Genomic DNA, 17,754 nt, shown 5'->3' on the forward strand with positions numbered 1-17,754 from the left:
TAGGGGAGAGAGGAAAGCCTAGCTCAGGACCCCAAGCTGCTGAGGTCTGAATGACTCAAGCCTCCAGACAGTGCCTTTCTTAAAGAGACAGTGCACAGTCTGAGACTTCCCCAGCAGCCAGCTCACAGTCAGTCTCTCTCTCTCTCTCTCTCTCAGGGTCTCACACACTCATCTCCCAACACATACTTGTGTTGTTTTTACTTCTTGGTACTTCCTGCTAAACAATGCACACATTTTCTGTAATTTTATTCTTTCAAAGTGTGTTATTTTAGTGTTTTGACTGGTCTATGCATTTCATAATTATTTATCTTACTTTACTTTAATTCTTTGAGTAGAGAGTTCTAAAATGCCTAATCTGTCCTGGCTGGAGTAATTATCCCTATGGTAACTTTTTAAAAAATGATATCTAGGTTTATTTCTACTGGTGGTGCACATCCCTCAGTGCACATAACAATTTATTCCGCACATGGATGAAAAAAAAATAGAGGGAATATTGCTCATGACTATTTCTTAGTAGTCAGTTCCTTTCTACTTTTTTTTCTAAATATTTTCTCTCTCTGCAAGCCATTGCACACCTCTTTGCCACTTTATTTTTATTGATAGTCTTTTCTTTAAGTTTCATCCATTGAAACTGGTGAGATGTTAAGTGAACTAGATATTATCTCCTGCTATAAAACTGTTTAGACTGCTGAGAAAGTGAAGAAACAAATGTATTACTGGGATGTTACAGGAAAGTTGAAAGTAGTCCCAACTTTTGAATTTGTCAGTCTTTAAAAAGACTTCTCAGAATGCCATGTGGGCAGACATACATGAATATGCACTGTATAGGCATACACACCTTAGGTTAATCAGTGTCAGAGACAATTTTACTGTCCATAGTCTTTCTATATTAAGAGAATTCCATAGGAAAACCCTTTATGCATTTCTCACCACTTTCCTCCATCTTGAGCTACAGTCAAAACAAAGCACTTTTTAAATTGTCACTACATCAAATTATCCCATTCTGCTTCTCATCTAGATTAATACCAGATTCTATCAGAGGACACAATTTAAAACATAGCTTTCAATTTTCTCTTGTTTTCAGATTTCCTTACTTTGAACATCTTCGATATAAAAGGATGACTCTTGTTTGAGGGGAGACAAATCCATTAGTAACACAAAGCTCTAGAAGCACAACTGTGGAGATGAAGCAACAGCACCATTTCCTTTCTTCAGCATTGCAACTTTTCACAGGGTTGATTTACAGCGGAATAAAGGAAAGAGGCAAAATGAATGTTGAGATAACTGGATACTTAGAATTATTAATTTTATTTGTATCCACTAGTGCAACACAAAGAAAGAATCTTTACATACAGGTTTTTAACTCAACTTTACAAGCAAATTCCAATATACAGTATTTTCTCTGAACTGGTTTTAAAAAATAAAACTAAGAAAACCAACACTGTAGATATTAAGGATATTTTTGTAGATAATACTGAATTTAAGACTTTAAATACCAACACTTGAGTTAATGTTGTTTTTATTGTGGTGCTTTAAGTAGGCAGTGAGCAGCTTTACCACAACAGTGATTGAAGTACTCTTGAATTTCCTTGATGGCATGGTTGTAGGTTAATAAACTCATGCCTACCAACATGATCATCTATTAAAATCCACTCTCCTTTGTGCCAGCCACTATGAGATGAAAAAGAACAGCCATGGAAGCCCAATTCAAGAGTGGATTTCCATTTTAATGTTATGAGAATGTCCCTATTAAGAGTATTATGTGCTGTGCAAAAACAGAAACTTTCCCCACCCCCCACATGAAATAAACCAGTATATGGATGTCTTAGAGTAATAACATGCAAATAACAAAATAAACCACTCAAATGGTATTCAACTCTTCTAGCCTCTTTACAATAAGTCAGCAATTAAGACCAAAAATGGACTGCCTTTTACTGATCTATGATGCAGTCTAGTTGAACCTCTTTGCAGTCTGATTTTGAACTCTAGAACCATTTTTCTATGAACAGTGTGAAAAGACTTTCAGCGACTATGGTAAATGACAACTTTCACCAGCCCCCTGGGTTAGTATTGCATATGGTTCTTCATTAACATCTCCACAATATATTCTAGGAACATTATTCTCCAAGGGCTAAATATTAGTCCCATAAAAGTTTTGCCATTGACTTCAAATGGGATTAAGGAAGTACCGGGTGAGGGTGGGAGAAAGGGTTTTTGTTGCATTGGTGTTAAAATTCCATGATTAAAAAAATAAAATCAATATACAATGAAAACGTGCTACCGTATATGGATATTCTTACATGCTAGAGTGTATATTAATTCTGTTAGGTGATATAAAGATTATCTTGGAACAGCAACGCTTTCAGGAAAATTATGTTCAAACAAAAAAGCCACACACAACAGGAGGCATTTAGATTATTTTAGGCACAACTCCAAGCAATAAAGCTCATTTAAAGTGCAATTTATTTTTTCTTCTCCTTTTGTGTTTTCACTTGTTAAAATATGCAATATGTTTTGTTTCTTCTTTATACACATATACTGAACAGTAGTTTAATACTTTTGTGAGTACTGCACAGAAGAATGTCTGAGACCTGAAACGGATGAAAAAGTCAGCAATAACCAATTTTAGAAACCTAAAAAAAGTTCAGATACATTTAACCCTTAATTTTATTCATTTAGAATCATCTACACCACAACTGATGAAACATCTCCACCTTTAAATAAAGTAGCTTCTTTCATTTCAGACTTGAAGAGTTCCATACAGCACCAGCACTTTTTTCCCTTTCACAGGAGTGAGACTTCAGTTTCACCTCATTACCTCTCTTTCAGTTGTTCATGAACTAACAAGCTTTACCCCATACTCTGGACTTTCTGTACATACATTGGAACCATCCTTGGTAAAGTCATGATAGTAGCAGAAATATGTACTTATGTTTAGGTGAATGAATGTTTAACAGAATTTCAACTCAACACAACTACAATTTAGATTAGCATCATGGTCTTGAACATATAGCAACTCTGCTACCCATGGCTTCATTTCTTATTTACTAGTCTGTTAGGATAAAAAAGGGAGTGTGAATGTGTGTGTGTGTATATATTTTTCACATCAAGGGATACATGTTATTAAAGTTTCTATAGAAACAGGAAGAACCACAACAAATTTTTTTGGCAAAAAAAATTTGATCGTAAACCATTTTGTATTTCTATGAAAACCTTGATGGGCTCTTTTCTTTGTAACTTAAAATCAGTAAAAGTGCAGATTTAAAAAAAACATTATTTATTTTACTATCTCTTTAAAAGTAAATCAGATTGGTGAAAACTTGGTCGGGGGGAAGGGAGGAAGAAAAGGGGAGTCAGATAACCCATTCTGAAATCTCTCTACACCAACAGCATTCCTTTAAATGAAAATAGTTGCTCCATAGACAAACTGTATAACATTAAAAATAAAATCACCTTTCCTTTAAGGAAAGTCAGCTTTCAAAATTTCCACAAAAATCTAAACAGACCTGAAAATGAACCAAGAACCTGACCATTTCATCAGCAGTTTCAAACTCTGGAGAAACAGTCAACTGTCAGGAGTTAATTTTATGAATATATACAAAATCAATTTTATTTACTCCTCACATATTAAGGCCTACTCTGCTTCTGGACAGCAAACAGGATACTCAGGACCTTTCTAGAAAGAAAAAAAAAACTTAATAATCATTATAACAGAAGTGTTGTGCTTAGCCTTATTTTGATCAATTTATATAACAATTACTGCAATATTAATGCCAAAGTAGATTTTTTATATGAATTAACAAAAAATGTGGTTGGTTTTATTTCAGAACTGTATAACCAAATGGGAAATGAACAGATTAAACTAAGTGTACTTATGGATTTCTTTTGCTTCACTGCTGATTAAAAGAGAACAATGTGAGCACTTTGCTTGCATTGTTCATGTTCCATCTATTCAAAAGTTAAGTCACTTGTTATTTTTTCACTGGGGATAGCCATTCTTGGCTTAAGAAGGGCCAAAGTTTATTACTGAAGATTCCTGTGGACGTATACATACAAAATATATTTCCTGGAAAAGTGTACAGTAATATATCTTCCTTCAGCAAAGGCCGAAAACAGTGTTATTGTGTGTTGTTTCTCTGTTTTATTACACACTGGAGAGTAAGTTTTTGAAAATACTAATTCTGACAGTGTTCTCCTGCTTGAGTCTCAGGTACACATAAACTGAAGAAAACAAGATGCTATGATTTTGTGGGATACAAGGGTAAATTTTTGGAACACTTTGCTGGATATGCACTTAATCTATAGTGTGTGCATTTACAAACTTTATGCCCCCACAGCTGCCATCTGACAAATATTTAAAGACCACCTTCAGAGAGAATACCTACCCAGAGAGAGCAGAAATATCTTATCTTATTTTATTTACCCAACGAGTTCCTTCCCAGGAGAAAAAAAAAAGTATCCTTCTCTGAAATACTCAGAGTACCAGATCTGATTATGACATCATAGGATTGCTCAAAGCAAAGTTGTGGGTTTTAGTAAAAAGTAGTTTAAAAAAAGTTTTATTATGTAAAATTATTTCAAATCCCTACATCTCACCCAGGTTTTGTGCAAACACTTCAAGTCAGATATTTCACAGTCTTCCAACAGTAAACAGGAAGTCAATAAATACAAAAATACTACAATAAAGTTAAAAGTTCTTAATTAAAACGTACGATATGAAACTCTCAGCATAGGTGTCATGGAGCCTCTATCTCCAAGGTGCATAATGAGCCATCTCAAAAGCACCTGCATTAGCAGGTTTTTGCACAAGTATCCTTAGCACTTTGTTTCAAAAATTTACCCAATAATGGCTATTAAATAACACAAAAGCATATTACACTTTCACTACAATGCATGGATGGATTGATATTTCTGTGCAATAAGAGCCATTTCACCCTGTGAGATCTGCTTGCCATCTGTGAATGGTGAAGATGAGCTCAAAAGCAAATAGAACAACATTCTGATACCTGTAGGAAAATGAATCTAGATTAAAAGAACATTAAATACATGTCACTAGAGTCATGAGATAATTTTGACAAATATGAAGATTTTGCATAGGCCTCTGGAATAGAGAGTCAAATTATGACCAGGAAAAGATATGCTAATAGATTAGGTCTCTATATTATTTTCCACTGCTATAAGCCTAACTGGTAGTCAGAACCAAACGATTAGATTGAATAGTGATTTCCTTGTTTGATAGTCCACATTAATAAAAACAAGAAATGATTTCTGCAAGCAACCTGCTCTCTTCAAATGCTTGGTGAAGCACCTTGGAAAAGTGTTTAGTGGTCATCACAGGCTTCAACATTTGTTAAGTATTGAGAGAGAGAAGGGTAATGTAATCAAGTTGCTAATGCAGGCCACAGGTATAGTTAAATATAAATCATTATGTTCTCTTAAGAGAAGCTGCAGAGTTTTTGATAGCATCAACTTCCAAACAGGTCAGATTAGAATAGGCAAATATTAATAACAGATTCCACTTTTAATATTCATTCAGGATTTGGATAACAAAGCCATAACTAAAGCAGTCAATATGTGCTAAGCAATTGATGTACGATTCATTCCAATGAGACGTGCATATGGATGCCATGTTTTTAATGTGTCTTTGGTTTAGGGAGGCGGGAATGCCGATTAGAGGCCAAACTATCCCCAGAATGCAAACCAGTATTCTGATTTTGCACATTTTCCTTTCTTTGTGCCAGCGGCCTTGGGATGTTAGTCTTGGAATGGGAGTTCTGAGGTTCCAGAGATATAAGCATTGGGCTGCTTATTTGTTTAGATTTAACAAAGGAAATAGTTGGTGGGCGAAGTTTAGAAATTCTCTGACTCAGTTTACTCTTTAGGTGTGTCTGACTAGATGTTGGTTGTAGCTGTGTTGCACTACTTAGTGATGGTAGCTCAGCCTTGGAAACAGTGGAGCAGTTTGGGGATGATGCAGTATTGGCTACTGAAGGAGGCACTAAAGCATTCTGGTTTGGGGGCTCTGAAGCTCTTAAAGTCTTTGGCTGAGAAGCCTGGTTTGCGGATGAAGGTTGACTTTTCGCAGCTAACTTAGTCTGCACATCTCTAGCATCCATTTGGGTAGGTGTCTGACAAGAAGAGGGAAGAGATTGTAGTGTACTATCTTTATTACTAGCCAGCTCTCCAGGTTCTTTCGCACTCTTTTTAACCTTCAAATTGTCCTCAACAGGTTCACTCTCATTCAGGTCTTTTATATTTAAACGTTTACTCAGTAAAATGTTCAACTCATTCAGGCTATTTGTGTGAGAGCCATTTGCAGCATTTTGATTGTGATGATCACCGTTTTCATGCAGGCCCTGTTTAGGGTATTCACTGTGGGCCTCGATATGTGGTGTTTTTATTAATTTTCCCTGGGCGAGGTCTGTGGAACTGGGAAGGCTGCTGGAAGGCTGTAGTACTTGAGGCTGTTAAAAAGAAAATACATAAACATATTAGACTAGAGAAATGTATATAGTTAACATTTTAAACTCAAGATGTGCTGATCCGGTGCTTGACGCTTACATATTCAGTTTTGGTGTTAAGAAGTTAACTTTGTCAAGCCAGGGGGATCCATGGGATACATACAAGTGGGACTGGTAAATTATGCACAAAAGAATTATGCCAGCACTAAAATATACATATCAAAACAAAATGAAAGACAAGGAAAGAAACTTATTGATTGATTTAAAGCAAAGGATATGAAAGAGACTGTCAACTAACAATTGTATGTTTTGTTCTTTAATTGTATTGCACTACAGTAACAAAGCTATGTCTGAGTACTAGTAAATTCAGATGCAAGTGCCTTTAATAGCTAATAAAATTTGTTATATTACATCTATCTTATCTTCTGCCCAATGCACATTCCAATTAGCTATCCCAAGCCTTTCATCAATTTTAAAGATTTTTAAGAGTAGGTAAGGACTTTACTGGAAAAATTTGTGTTTGAAGTGCATCCTAAAGACACCACTTCTAAAGATTTAATTTTCTTGGCGAGCTGAGGACAGAAGATTTGATATAAAGCTTGTCCTAATTAGGTTATTGACTAGATTTATATAGCTGTTTCATCCTAAAGGCCATTCAAATGAACTGATGGAGATACACCATGTAATATCTTTTTGTTGAATGTCTTGCATTCATCACCAGATAAGCATGTTTTAATGAAGACTCTACATTTTATCTGAAGGGAGAGTCTAGTATTATAAACAAAAGAATAGCCAGTACCTCTTCTGGGGCTAGAGTGACCAGACGTTTCGATAAAATCGGGACTGTCTCGATTTTGAGGAGTTTGTTCCATGTCTCATCCAGAGTACAGTTGGGATGCTATTTGTCCTGATCCTTTGTTTCCTGGTCTTTGGCAGCAATTCAGCGGAGAGTCCTTCAGTCGCAGACGGTCTTCAGCGTTATTTCAGCGGTGGGTGCTTCTGTCTTTGGCAGCAAGGTTTATTACCCACCGCCGAAGACTGTCCGCGACTGAAGAGCTCTCCGCCAAATTCCCAGACGGGTGAGTGTTTAAAAAAAAACAACAAAAAAAAAAACCCACCACACAAAGCCCCTCTGCGGCGGTCCCGATATTTTCCCCTTAACATCTGTTCTAAACTAAACTCTTCTGTATGGAAATCAACAAAAACCTTGTCAACCTTGTACACTGATTTTAAAAGAACTGCTCAAGATTCTGTAATTCACAACATTTTTTCCCCAACAAAACCTATCATACTGCACTTAAGCTATTAAAATTCAACATCTGATTTGGATAATTTTCTATTTTTCCTTTTTAAAAGATGAACTACAGTAAAATCTCATTTTGAAGACAGCTTAAACAGAGAAGCAGAAAATCATTCTTCCAAAACACACTTGTTTTTGTCTGATTCTATGTACATAGTAATAGTACATAGTAATAGTGTCACACATATACCACTACAATGAATCAATAAAGCAGGAGCAACATTTCTCATTAGGCTACCTTGACTGAACTTTTTAATCATTATTACACCAAAGACGAGGATTATTTTGGGGTTTTTGCCTTTATTTTTAATACTTGCTCAAACAAAGTAAACACATTGCAAAGAGTAGTTCAGACTGCTACCCAGATTAACAAGCACCTCAGCTTTCATTGGCTTTCTGACATGTACTTGGTAGGCTCACTCTTCAATGGGGTACAGAGTACCTCCACTATAATTCTCCATAAAGAGCAAATTTAAGGGGAAAAATAGATCAGTAGAATTTACTAATCTAATTCTGATTTACTGGAGATTTTTCCTTTGGATTCACAAACTCCACCTTTAGCCAAGGTTAAACTAGAGATTGGACCAGTGACAACAATGACTGACAAAGAGATAAGTACAGAGACACTAAACACAGTGAAAACTGGTACTTGTATAAAGAAGAAAAGTGTGATAAACTGGAGAGAGATGAAGAGCATCAAAACATTACTTTCATAGTAAATTATTTTTCCCTCCACTGATTAACATCACCAAATATGTAGTAAACTTCAGCATTTTCTTTCCTACCAAGCAATTCTACTACAGATACAAAATAGGATGTTTCATAAGCTATTAGCAATTTTTAAATACACAAATTAAAGTTTAAAGAATAAATCCTGGCAAATCTGTCAATTTTTCAATCTTAATGTAATGGATATGGATAGTACCTGTACCTCAAACTAAAACCTGTTATTCCAGAGAAGACTTGCACAACAAAGAGGGGGTGATGTTATCCCAATAATTCACTGTTTTGAGAACCCATTTATAAATTTTAAAAAACTGTTGAGAAAATTCTTGAGCACAGACACAAGTAGTCAGAATAGAACCATTCACAGTGCATGTGTGCTAAAGAACCAAAATACTTGAACAAAATTAAGATTTTCTAATTCAATTTAGAAAAAAACAAAATGATTATTTTTTAATGGCACAAAGTACTTTGTCAATGTTTATCATACCCAAACAGCTGTTCACAGTTCCCTCTCATTTTTAGTAATAAAGGAGATAAAACCAAATATGTTATGCGTGAACATTAAATTACATACAGAGCTATGTGCTAAACTACCCCAAAAATAATTGATAGTCAAATGTTAATCAAAAAGTGTAGTCTATGAAATGTAACAGTGAAAGGGACAACCTTCATCCCCCACTTAAACTTACATTCTTACAATGTGTATAAGCACATCTGAAATACTAGTTAGAAACTGACCTTTTATTTATGCTGTATCTGGGCTGCCATTTTATAAAATAACACAAAAATATTGCTTAAATTGAGTAATGGCATGGTAAGCACTTGCATTTGGGATTACAGAAATTGCATGGAAGATATTAGCCAAATGCATAAAGACATACATACCTAAGACATCTTTCATAACGAAAGGATGCCAACAGTTGACCCAAAAGTGGAAAGCAGCATTAGATATACGATTCATAGTTTGCTGAGGACACAGCTTTAGCACAGATGGCTTTGACATCTTCCAGTAAATTTCCAAGTACTAAAAATGTGGCCCTCTGTTTAAAATGAATCACAAGGAGCCTAACACTGATCTCACAAATATGACTTCAGTGGTTACTCCTGATTTATACCACTGGAAGATCAGAAGAAGACTGAAATCAGCAATAAATAGTTCATCACAGAAGGGGAGGTTACCTGGAGCTGGAGATTCTTCGAGATGTGTGACCCCTATCTGTATTCCACTGAAGGTTATGTGCCTGCACCATGCGCCTGGAGCCAGAACTTTTCAAAGTAGTAGTGTCTGTTGTTCCGGGCATGCACCCTTGCATTACCTGGTGGTTTCACCTGAGGTGATGAAGGGCAGAGTGGACTACCAGCGTCTCCAGTTCCTTCTCCACTGTGGATCTACCAGATCTGCAGCACAGAAGGAGGGTGAATCTGGAATACTGATAGGGACCACATATCTCAAAGAACCTCCAGTTACAGGTCAGTTACCTCTCCTTCTTCTTCAAGTGATGGTCCCTATTGTATTCCACTGAGTGTGATTAACAAGCAGTACCTAGCTAGGAGAAGAGTGTGAGAAACATGACAGAACTGTGGAATGGAGAACCGCTGCGCCAAATGAGGCATCCATTGCAGAATCATGCACTAGAGCATAATGAGAAAAAAGGTGTGTACTGAACTCCACGTGACTGCCTTACATGCGTCCACAAGGGGCACATCATAGAGTGCGACAGTAGTTGATGATGCCTGCACTCTTGTAGAATGGGCCTGTATCTCATCTGGTGGGGACAGTCCTGATAGACTAACGCACCCTGAAACCCACTTTGAGATTCTCTGGGTGGAAATGGCCTGCCTAAGTCTCTCTATGGCCACGAATATCCTAGGAGACATCCAGAAGGGCTTCATCCACTGTAGGTAAAAGTTCAGGACCCTACAGACACTGAGGAAGTGAAGCTGCTGTTCCTCATTTGAGGCATGTGGTTTGGGAAATGTTTGGGTTGGTTGAGGTGGAAGCAGGAAAACACTTTTGGTAGAAATTTGGGATGCAACCACAGCAAAAACTTTATCCTTATAAAACACAGTGAAAGAGGGGGTTTACCATCATGGCTCCTGGTTCGCCAGCCCTCCTTGCAAACTAGGAAAGCGACCTTTATGGAAAGAAGGGAAAGGAGGCAGGAGGCTAGGGGTTCAAAGAGAGTTCATTAATGATGTAAAGACTAGGGTGAGGTATCTCTGTGGAGCAATAGGCTGGATTGGCAGGCTTTTAAATACCAGGTCCTTCCAGAACCAGGAAGTCAAAGGGTGGGTTAAAACGGAATGACCCTCCACCAGAGGGTGGAAAGTGCTATTAACCACTGCATGCACCCTGCTGGAGTTGAGAGCAAGTCCCGACCCCTTCAGATAGAGGAAGCAGTCCAAGAGCATTGGGATGCCAATAGCCTGATGAACAATACCTTTTTGTTGGGCAGGAGATGAAGTGTGCTCACTTAGCTTAGTAGGATAATCTTCTGTAGTCCTTCCTGCTATTAGAGAGGACCTCACGTACTGCTAACGAACATTCTCGTGCCAGCAGAGATATCCATCCAAAAAACCAGGCTGCCAAGTGAAGCGTCTGTGGATCAGGGTGTTTGAGTTTGTCATTGCGTTGTTTGAGCACTTCCAGAACGTGAGGAGCAGGAGCGGAGGATGTTTTGATATGCAGAAAAGCACAGGAAACCAGAACTGGCGAGGCCAGAATGGAGTGATCAGGATGATGGTTACCCTCTCCCTCAGAGTTTGTGAAGGATTTGCAGCATGAGTGGTACAGAAGGGAAGGCATAGTTCACTTGGTTCAACCAGTTGATGACCAGCGTGTCAACAGTACTGAATACACTTGATGCTGGTGTGAGATTCAAAAAGAGGTTCCTGCTTGAAGTTCCCCATTGATCAAAAATGTCCATGATGATAGTGTTGTGCAGTTCCCATTCATGGTCGGTTGCAAAGTTCCTACTGAGAGCATCAGCAATCGACTTCTGGGTCCCTGGTATGTAAGCCACTGGCAAGAGGATAGTGTGCAGCATGCCTTTTCCAGAGGTGCACTGCTTCTGCACACAGCACTGGGGACCTTGTGCCTCCTTGCTTGTTTATGTAGTGGTGTTATACAACATGACGAGAGTGGAAGGATGGTAGATAAAAATGTGTGGCATGCCTTGCTTACTGCCTGAAGTTCCAAGATGCTGATGTGCATCCTGGTTTCTCGAGCAGTCCAAGTTCCTTGCGTCATGCGATCTCCCATGCGTGCTCTCCAGTACATCAAGTGAGGTGTCTGTTATGGCGGTCACACTCGATGAGGATAGAAGGAAGGGCATTCCGGATCAGACTTGGAGAAGGCGGTGACCTCTGGAGGAATGGTGAGAATGATGTCCATGGGAGGAGTAAGCACCTTGCAGCCATAGTTGTAGACCGCGGAAGCGCAGGTGAGCAAAGGCTGTGACATATGTGCATGCTGCCATGTGGCAGAGGAGGGAAAGGCAAGTTCTGGCTGAGACAGAAGGGTTGGATGTCACCAAAGTGATCAGGTCCAGTAGACTTTGCAATCTGTCTTTTGGCAAGTAAGTGCATGTGGAGGCCACACTGATGCATGCTCCAATGAACTCCAGGGATCGTGTAGGGTGAAAAGTTGATTTTTTTGATGTTCAAACTCACGCCTAGAGCTGGGAGATCGATTCCCCAACTTCTTTTCTGGATTGCATTGCCAGTAGCCAGTCATTCAGGTAAGGGAAGACAAGGATTCCTTGCCATTGGAGGTGAGCTGCCACCATAAAGAAAACTTCTGTGAAGACTCGTGGACCAGTGGTGAGTCCAAATGTGAGGGCTCTGTATTAGAAGTGTCGCAGACCCACCATGAATATTAGGAACTATCTGTGGGTTGAGTGCATGTTGATGTGGAAGTAAGCGTCCTGTATATCAAGAGCTGTAAAACAATGGCCATGAGCAGTACAATTTTCATTTTGGTGCTGGCGTATATATGCCTAGGGATTGTGGTGTGGCTCTACAGAGTCTTTCAGGGAATATAAGGAATCACTCATCTTCTAGTTGAAGAGATCCTCTTCAAAGGGAAGTCTTCAATTGTGCTCTGTACCTTTCTAGGGAAGCCTGAGGTATGTAGCCAGGATTCTCTCCTCATGACTATTCCAGTCACCATTGTACATGAAGACATGTTTGCAGAAACAACCGCAGCCTGAAGTATAGTCCTGGAGACCAACTTGCCCTCCTCCAAAATATCCTACAATAGGATCATGCACATTTCAAGTAGTTTATCTGTAAAATCTGCCATCTGCCCATAGTTCGAAAAGTAATATTTGGCCATCAGTGCTAGGTAGTTCAAGATACAGAACTGGAAGCTGGCTGAGTAAAAAACCTTTTTACCCATAAGATATAGCCTCTTACCCTCGTCAAGAGGGTGGAACATGGATGCTGTTGTCTGGCCTGCTCCATAGCAGCCTGGATCACCAAGGAATTAGGCAGAGGGTGTGAGAACAGAAACTCAGACCCCTTTTCTGCCCCTTTCGGGGTGGAGATGCACATGTCCATGGTGTGCCATTTGGACAATGGCGTTGATCGACAGGACCACTTTGGGCAGTTCCAATGCATGCAAGATGTCTAGTAGTTGGTGCAGATTGTCCTGCACCTCCTACAGTGGGATCTGAAGAGCACTGTTCGTTCTCCTGAGCAGCTCCTGAAACTGACAGTAGTTGTCTGGGGAAGAGGGCATTGATGACACAGCTGAATCTGGGGACGACTAGGGGAATCTCTCCAGATTTGTCAGTACCATCTGAGCTGGGCTGACTGGCATATCATCCAGCCCCAGTTCCGAACATCTATTCAACAAAGGAGAGGGTGGTGAGACAGGAAATTCTTCCCAGGTTGAACCAGATGATGGCCAACCTAGTTGGTCCTGCTGTTGCTGCAGTGATGCCCATGAAGCCAGGCACCAGTGGCTCCTGTGTTGAGGCAAAGAAGGGTACTGTCATGGTGCTATTGGAACTCTCTGATAAGCATTGCCTTCAGAATGGAAGCAGCAGACCATGAGTAGTGTCCAAAACCTCAGACTCAGAGGAACCAGAGTCTTGTACAAATGGGGGTGTCTACAGGACTGATGGAACAGGGTGTGCTGTAGGAACAAGCCCAGAGGGTGGCAGATCCGATGTCAGAGAGAAGGCCCTCTTAGCAGGTGAATGGACTGGAACTTGTGGAGACCTCATCTGATCTAGGGCAAACCATTCATGAGGACCAGGAGCACATCAGATTCACCACAGAGGGAATTGAGGCAGATAAAGGGGCCTGCCTCAGTATCGATGATTCATGCGGTGCCAGTGGAGCCGATGCAGGAGAGACGCAGAATTCAGGAACCAGGACTGTTGAATCTAGCGAACAATGTGACCACTTACTTCTTGCTCTTGTGAGCCTTGGAACATGCCACTCCTTCGTGGCCAGAACTGGTGGACAGTGCAGTCTCTTTCTTGGATCTGGAGGAAGACTTATTGCCGTACTTATGTGCATGCTTCCATGTTTCATGGACAGGCCCCAGTGTGAGGTCCATAACGCTGGTCCCATCAGATCTGGACTGAAACTCGGTGATAGGAGGTGCACTTCTGGATTGTGCAGGACAACTTAAGGGGGAGGGGAGTTCACCAGCCAGGATCAAACTGCCATCCCATGGAGACCTCCTTTATGTGTGTAAGACCTTGTCTTCCTGGGTATGGGCAGGGAATGAGAGGCAGATACTGCACCTGGATACGATGTGAGCTTCCCCCAAGCAGTACAGACAGTATTGGAGCTCATTGCTGAGCAAAAACAAGCAAGGGCAGGAACCGCAGACCTTGAATCCCAGCATCTTCAGCACAATCCAGTACCCAGACACCAGGGCAGTGGGGAGAAGGAAAGAGGGTTGGCGGGAAACCGACAAAGCAGCATCCCAAAGTCCTTAATCCTACAAAAATTACCTCGAACACAAACTACTATAAAATCAGTAAAATCTGAATTATATACAAGAATAAAAATAGTTTTTCGGAAAAGTTTGGAAAGCAGAAGCTCTAATTCGGACCTTGTGGTGGTGAGAAGAAAATGAAGCCGCAGTCAGTCCTCCACACTTTTTAGTGCTTCGGGCGAAATCACGAGGCAATGCATGGGCGCATGCATAGACCAATGGACTCTACTACTCCAAGTTCATTCAAGTAATCCTCAGTGGCATACAATAAGGATTATCATTCAAAGAAGAATGATGGACTTCAGTCAGGGAAAATTCAAACATATGAATACGTGTGTGTGTGTCTGTGTCTGTGTACTTAAAGTTAATATATATATCCAGTAGCATAAATAGTAATGCTTAATTTTACTCAGCAGATTGACTTATCTAGTTAAAAAGTAAGCATCACATTTAATCTCCTAACACAGGCACTTGTAGTGCAATGACCAGTTAGGTCAGAGGAAAGGAAAGATACCAGTTTGAATTAACGTTAGGGTAATTGAAAGCGAGGGTATGGGGCAGCCAAAATATTTACACATCTCTTTGTAATCTATCTGGCTCCAACAGCAACTACACTTTTCCAGTCCAGAATTGCTTCTTTTGTGCCAAATTAAAGAGCATACCTTAGGCTTCATCCAAAATTCAGCAACCACTGTAAACAACAGATGACAGGTTCTATTTATGCATTTATTTGACTGGTATCCAATGGAATTATAACTGGATGTCACTTACTCAGATCAAAGCTTGTTAACATTCAAGATAGTGCATAAGAAAACAATTTATATATAAATGGGCGGACTACTTTTGAAAGGAGTTAAGTAATGTTCACAACATGTTTGTTAGTGCAAACCTATATTTTATATATTTGCATGTTGTTCCTTTGTAGTATAAACAGAGGGGGAACATTAGTATATGAAATTAGTAATAGACTGTGATTAAGTGATTAGCTACAAGAAGTCTAGTACCAGTCTCCCAATGAAATATGAACAAGAAAAAAAATCCAATGTCCTGTCCATTAACAATGGTATTTTACTGCATGGAACACATTCAGAAGCTTTCCATTGCTCTACATGATCGCAAATACTGGAGTCTATTTCAGGTAGTGATTTATCATGACCAAGTATAGAGGATTATACTAATAGGCTTTATATTTGTTTGATGTACAGAGTGGCCAAGCGCATAGATATTTAATTATTACATTATTTTAGCCTCCTATGAATGTTATAAAGTTACTATGTAACTGAAGAAAGTCAGTCCTCAAAACTTCAAGTACAGTATGTAATAAGATTTGTGCACAAATTCTGTTATAACAACGTGAGTGAAAGACTAATTTCTGTAATAGCAAGTGTGTCTAGAATTTTGCACCCATCAATGCATTGTTAGGTGCACCAATTACAAAAGATTAAATGCAATCCCTGCCACAGTAGCAGAAACATATAAAGCACAATTACTCTTAACTCTTCCAGAAGAAATCTGCATGGTGTCACAGTCAGAAAGAAATATTTAATTTATTCAATGAAAAGGATCTCCACTAAAACATTTGTATTAACTGAGTCACAATGATATTCCAGCACTGAGACAATTTGCAAATAAGTTTAGTGTCATTTATGAATACAAAATATTTAAGACAATGTGAGCATGAAAAAGACAGAAATAAAGCACCATTACTTTAAGAAGTGACAAAGAATCCTGTAGCACCTTATAGACTAACAGACGTATTGGAGCATAAGCTTTAAGGTTCATTGTGCTAATAATCTTATTATATTTAAAAGACATAGCTGTATCTCTGATCTCAATTCTAGATAGAATGTTTTTATGGAACAAATAAAGCAGCATTTTTCTCATTAATATTTTGAAGTGGGGAAAATGGTGCAATAAATAACTTGACTGCATGCATGGCTTTGATAGGCATGCATCATACTGGGAGCGAAAACAGAGATGTGCGAGGAGGAGATGGGAAGAAATCTGAATTTGTACTGTACCACGCTTTATCACAGAAGTAATGGACTAACTTCTCAACTCCTTGCCAATGGCAAAATGGGAAAGCAGAGACAAGAAAAAAGACAAGGACAATGATGTCAGAGGACCAAGACGCAACAATGAGCACTTGCCATGACTGAATTGTAACTTTTCCCCTTCATTTGCATGTCCCCAGTTTCCAACAAAGATAGTAGTGTGGTTTAAGAGACTGCTCTACACGTAATACTGATAGTAAGACATTTACCAAAAAAAGTCCTTACTCCTTGAACTTTAGGGCTTTCATACATTTAATCTCTTATGGTGATATAGTACTGACAGTATTTAATGTAATGTGTTATAGTGAATGTGCATGCTTATAAATTTATACATACACATGCACATCTCACACAAAGTGATCAAGTACATCATGTGATAAATTGCAGACCCATACAATAAACTCCATTTACCATGTAATTTTGACTATGTTACTTTCACTGCCTATTAATTTATCTTCTTGGGGCCTCCCTTGTAACATTCAACTCCTTTGAGCAGATTTAACTTTATTTTGGCTGTCTAAAATCAAATTGCCACGAAAATGTTTCTGCCCAAATGAGGAATTTCCTTCCTTCCTGTTATCCTGGGCCAGATTTGAAATATATTCTCGAGAGGGTAAATATCCAATACTTTGCAACCTTTCAGGTGAAGAAATAATTTTAACCATCAGAAAGTGGTCATTTACAGCTTCCCAGTGAGACAACTCCTGCTTCTACCCATGGAAAGAACCACAATATCAGATCTTAAAATCGGGACATTTTTATCCCTGGAAAAATGTTTAGAGTTTGTTTTTTTAATTAGCTAGATTGTGTACCATAGTACTCAAGGTTATAAGGGAGCCTCACTTTACAGACATATACAAAACACTATCCCAATTTCTTTAAACTTTACCAGAAAAATTATATTAGAAATCTGTCAGATGTGTAGCATATGCAGAATACTTAATAGTACGGTATAATAAAGGTTGCTTGGAATAACATTTGGGATGGTTTCTGTAAATTCCATTGTTTCTTCACCTGTGAGCAATAATACCACTGCAATGCATAGCAATAAAACTTTACCACGTCACAGCATGTATTTTGTGTATCTGGGCAGATGTGTGTGCACATATAAAGGGTTTGATTAAATCTTTGTTTGTAAATATGTTACGAACAAGTATAATCACATTTTAAATGCTTCCGAGTCTCTTGCTCTCCAAGTCTGATACTTTTCTTAAAGAATACCTACACCACATTTTCCCTTAAAATTAATGTTTTAAA

The 17,754-nt window shown here is 38.9% G+C and overlaps 1 protein-coding gene across 7 annotated transcripts in view; it reads right to left on the reverse strand.

The window, feature by feature from the left end:
• Positions 1-1,321: 1,321 nt before the first annotated feature.
• The window catches only part of CCSER2 (coiled-coil serine rich protein 2), a 148,420-nt gene continuing 131,987 nt past the window's right edge, over positions 1,322-17,754 (reverse strand). For 5 of the 7 annotated variants that reach the window (XM_050958550.1, XM_050958547.1, XM_050958553.1 and 2 more), the window contains one exon: positions 1,322-6,464. In XM_050958550.1, coding sequence (XP_050814507.1) covers positions 5,634-6,464 — 831 coding nt within the window. In that variant the 3' untranslated portion in view covers positions 1,322-5,633. The remainder of the gene's footprint in view (positions 6,465-17,754) is intronic. The other 2 variants (XM_050958552.1, XM_050958551.1) reach the window with 1 other exon arrangement.

This window comes from Gopherus flavomarginatus, chromosome 6 (assembly GCF_025201925.1).
Source record: "Gopherus flavomarginatus isolate rGopFla2 chromosome 6, rGopFla2.mat.asm, whole genome shotgun sequence".
Classification (NCBI taxonomy): domain Eukaryota; kingdom Metazoa; phylum Chordata; order Testudines; family Testudinidae; genus Gopherus; species Gopherus flavomarginatus.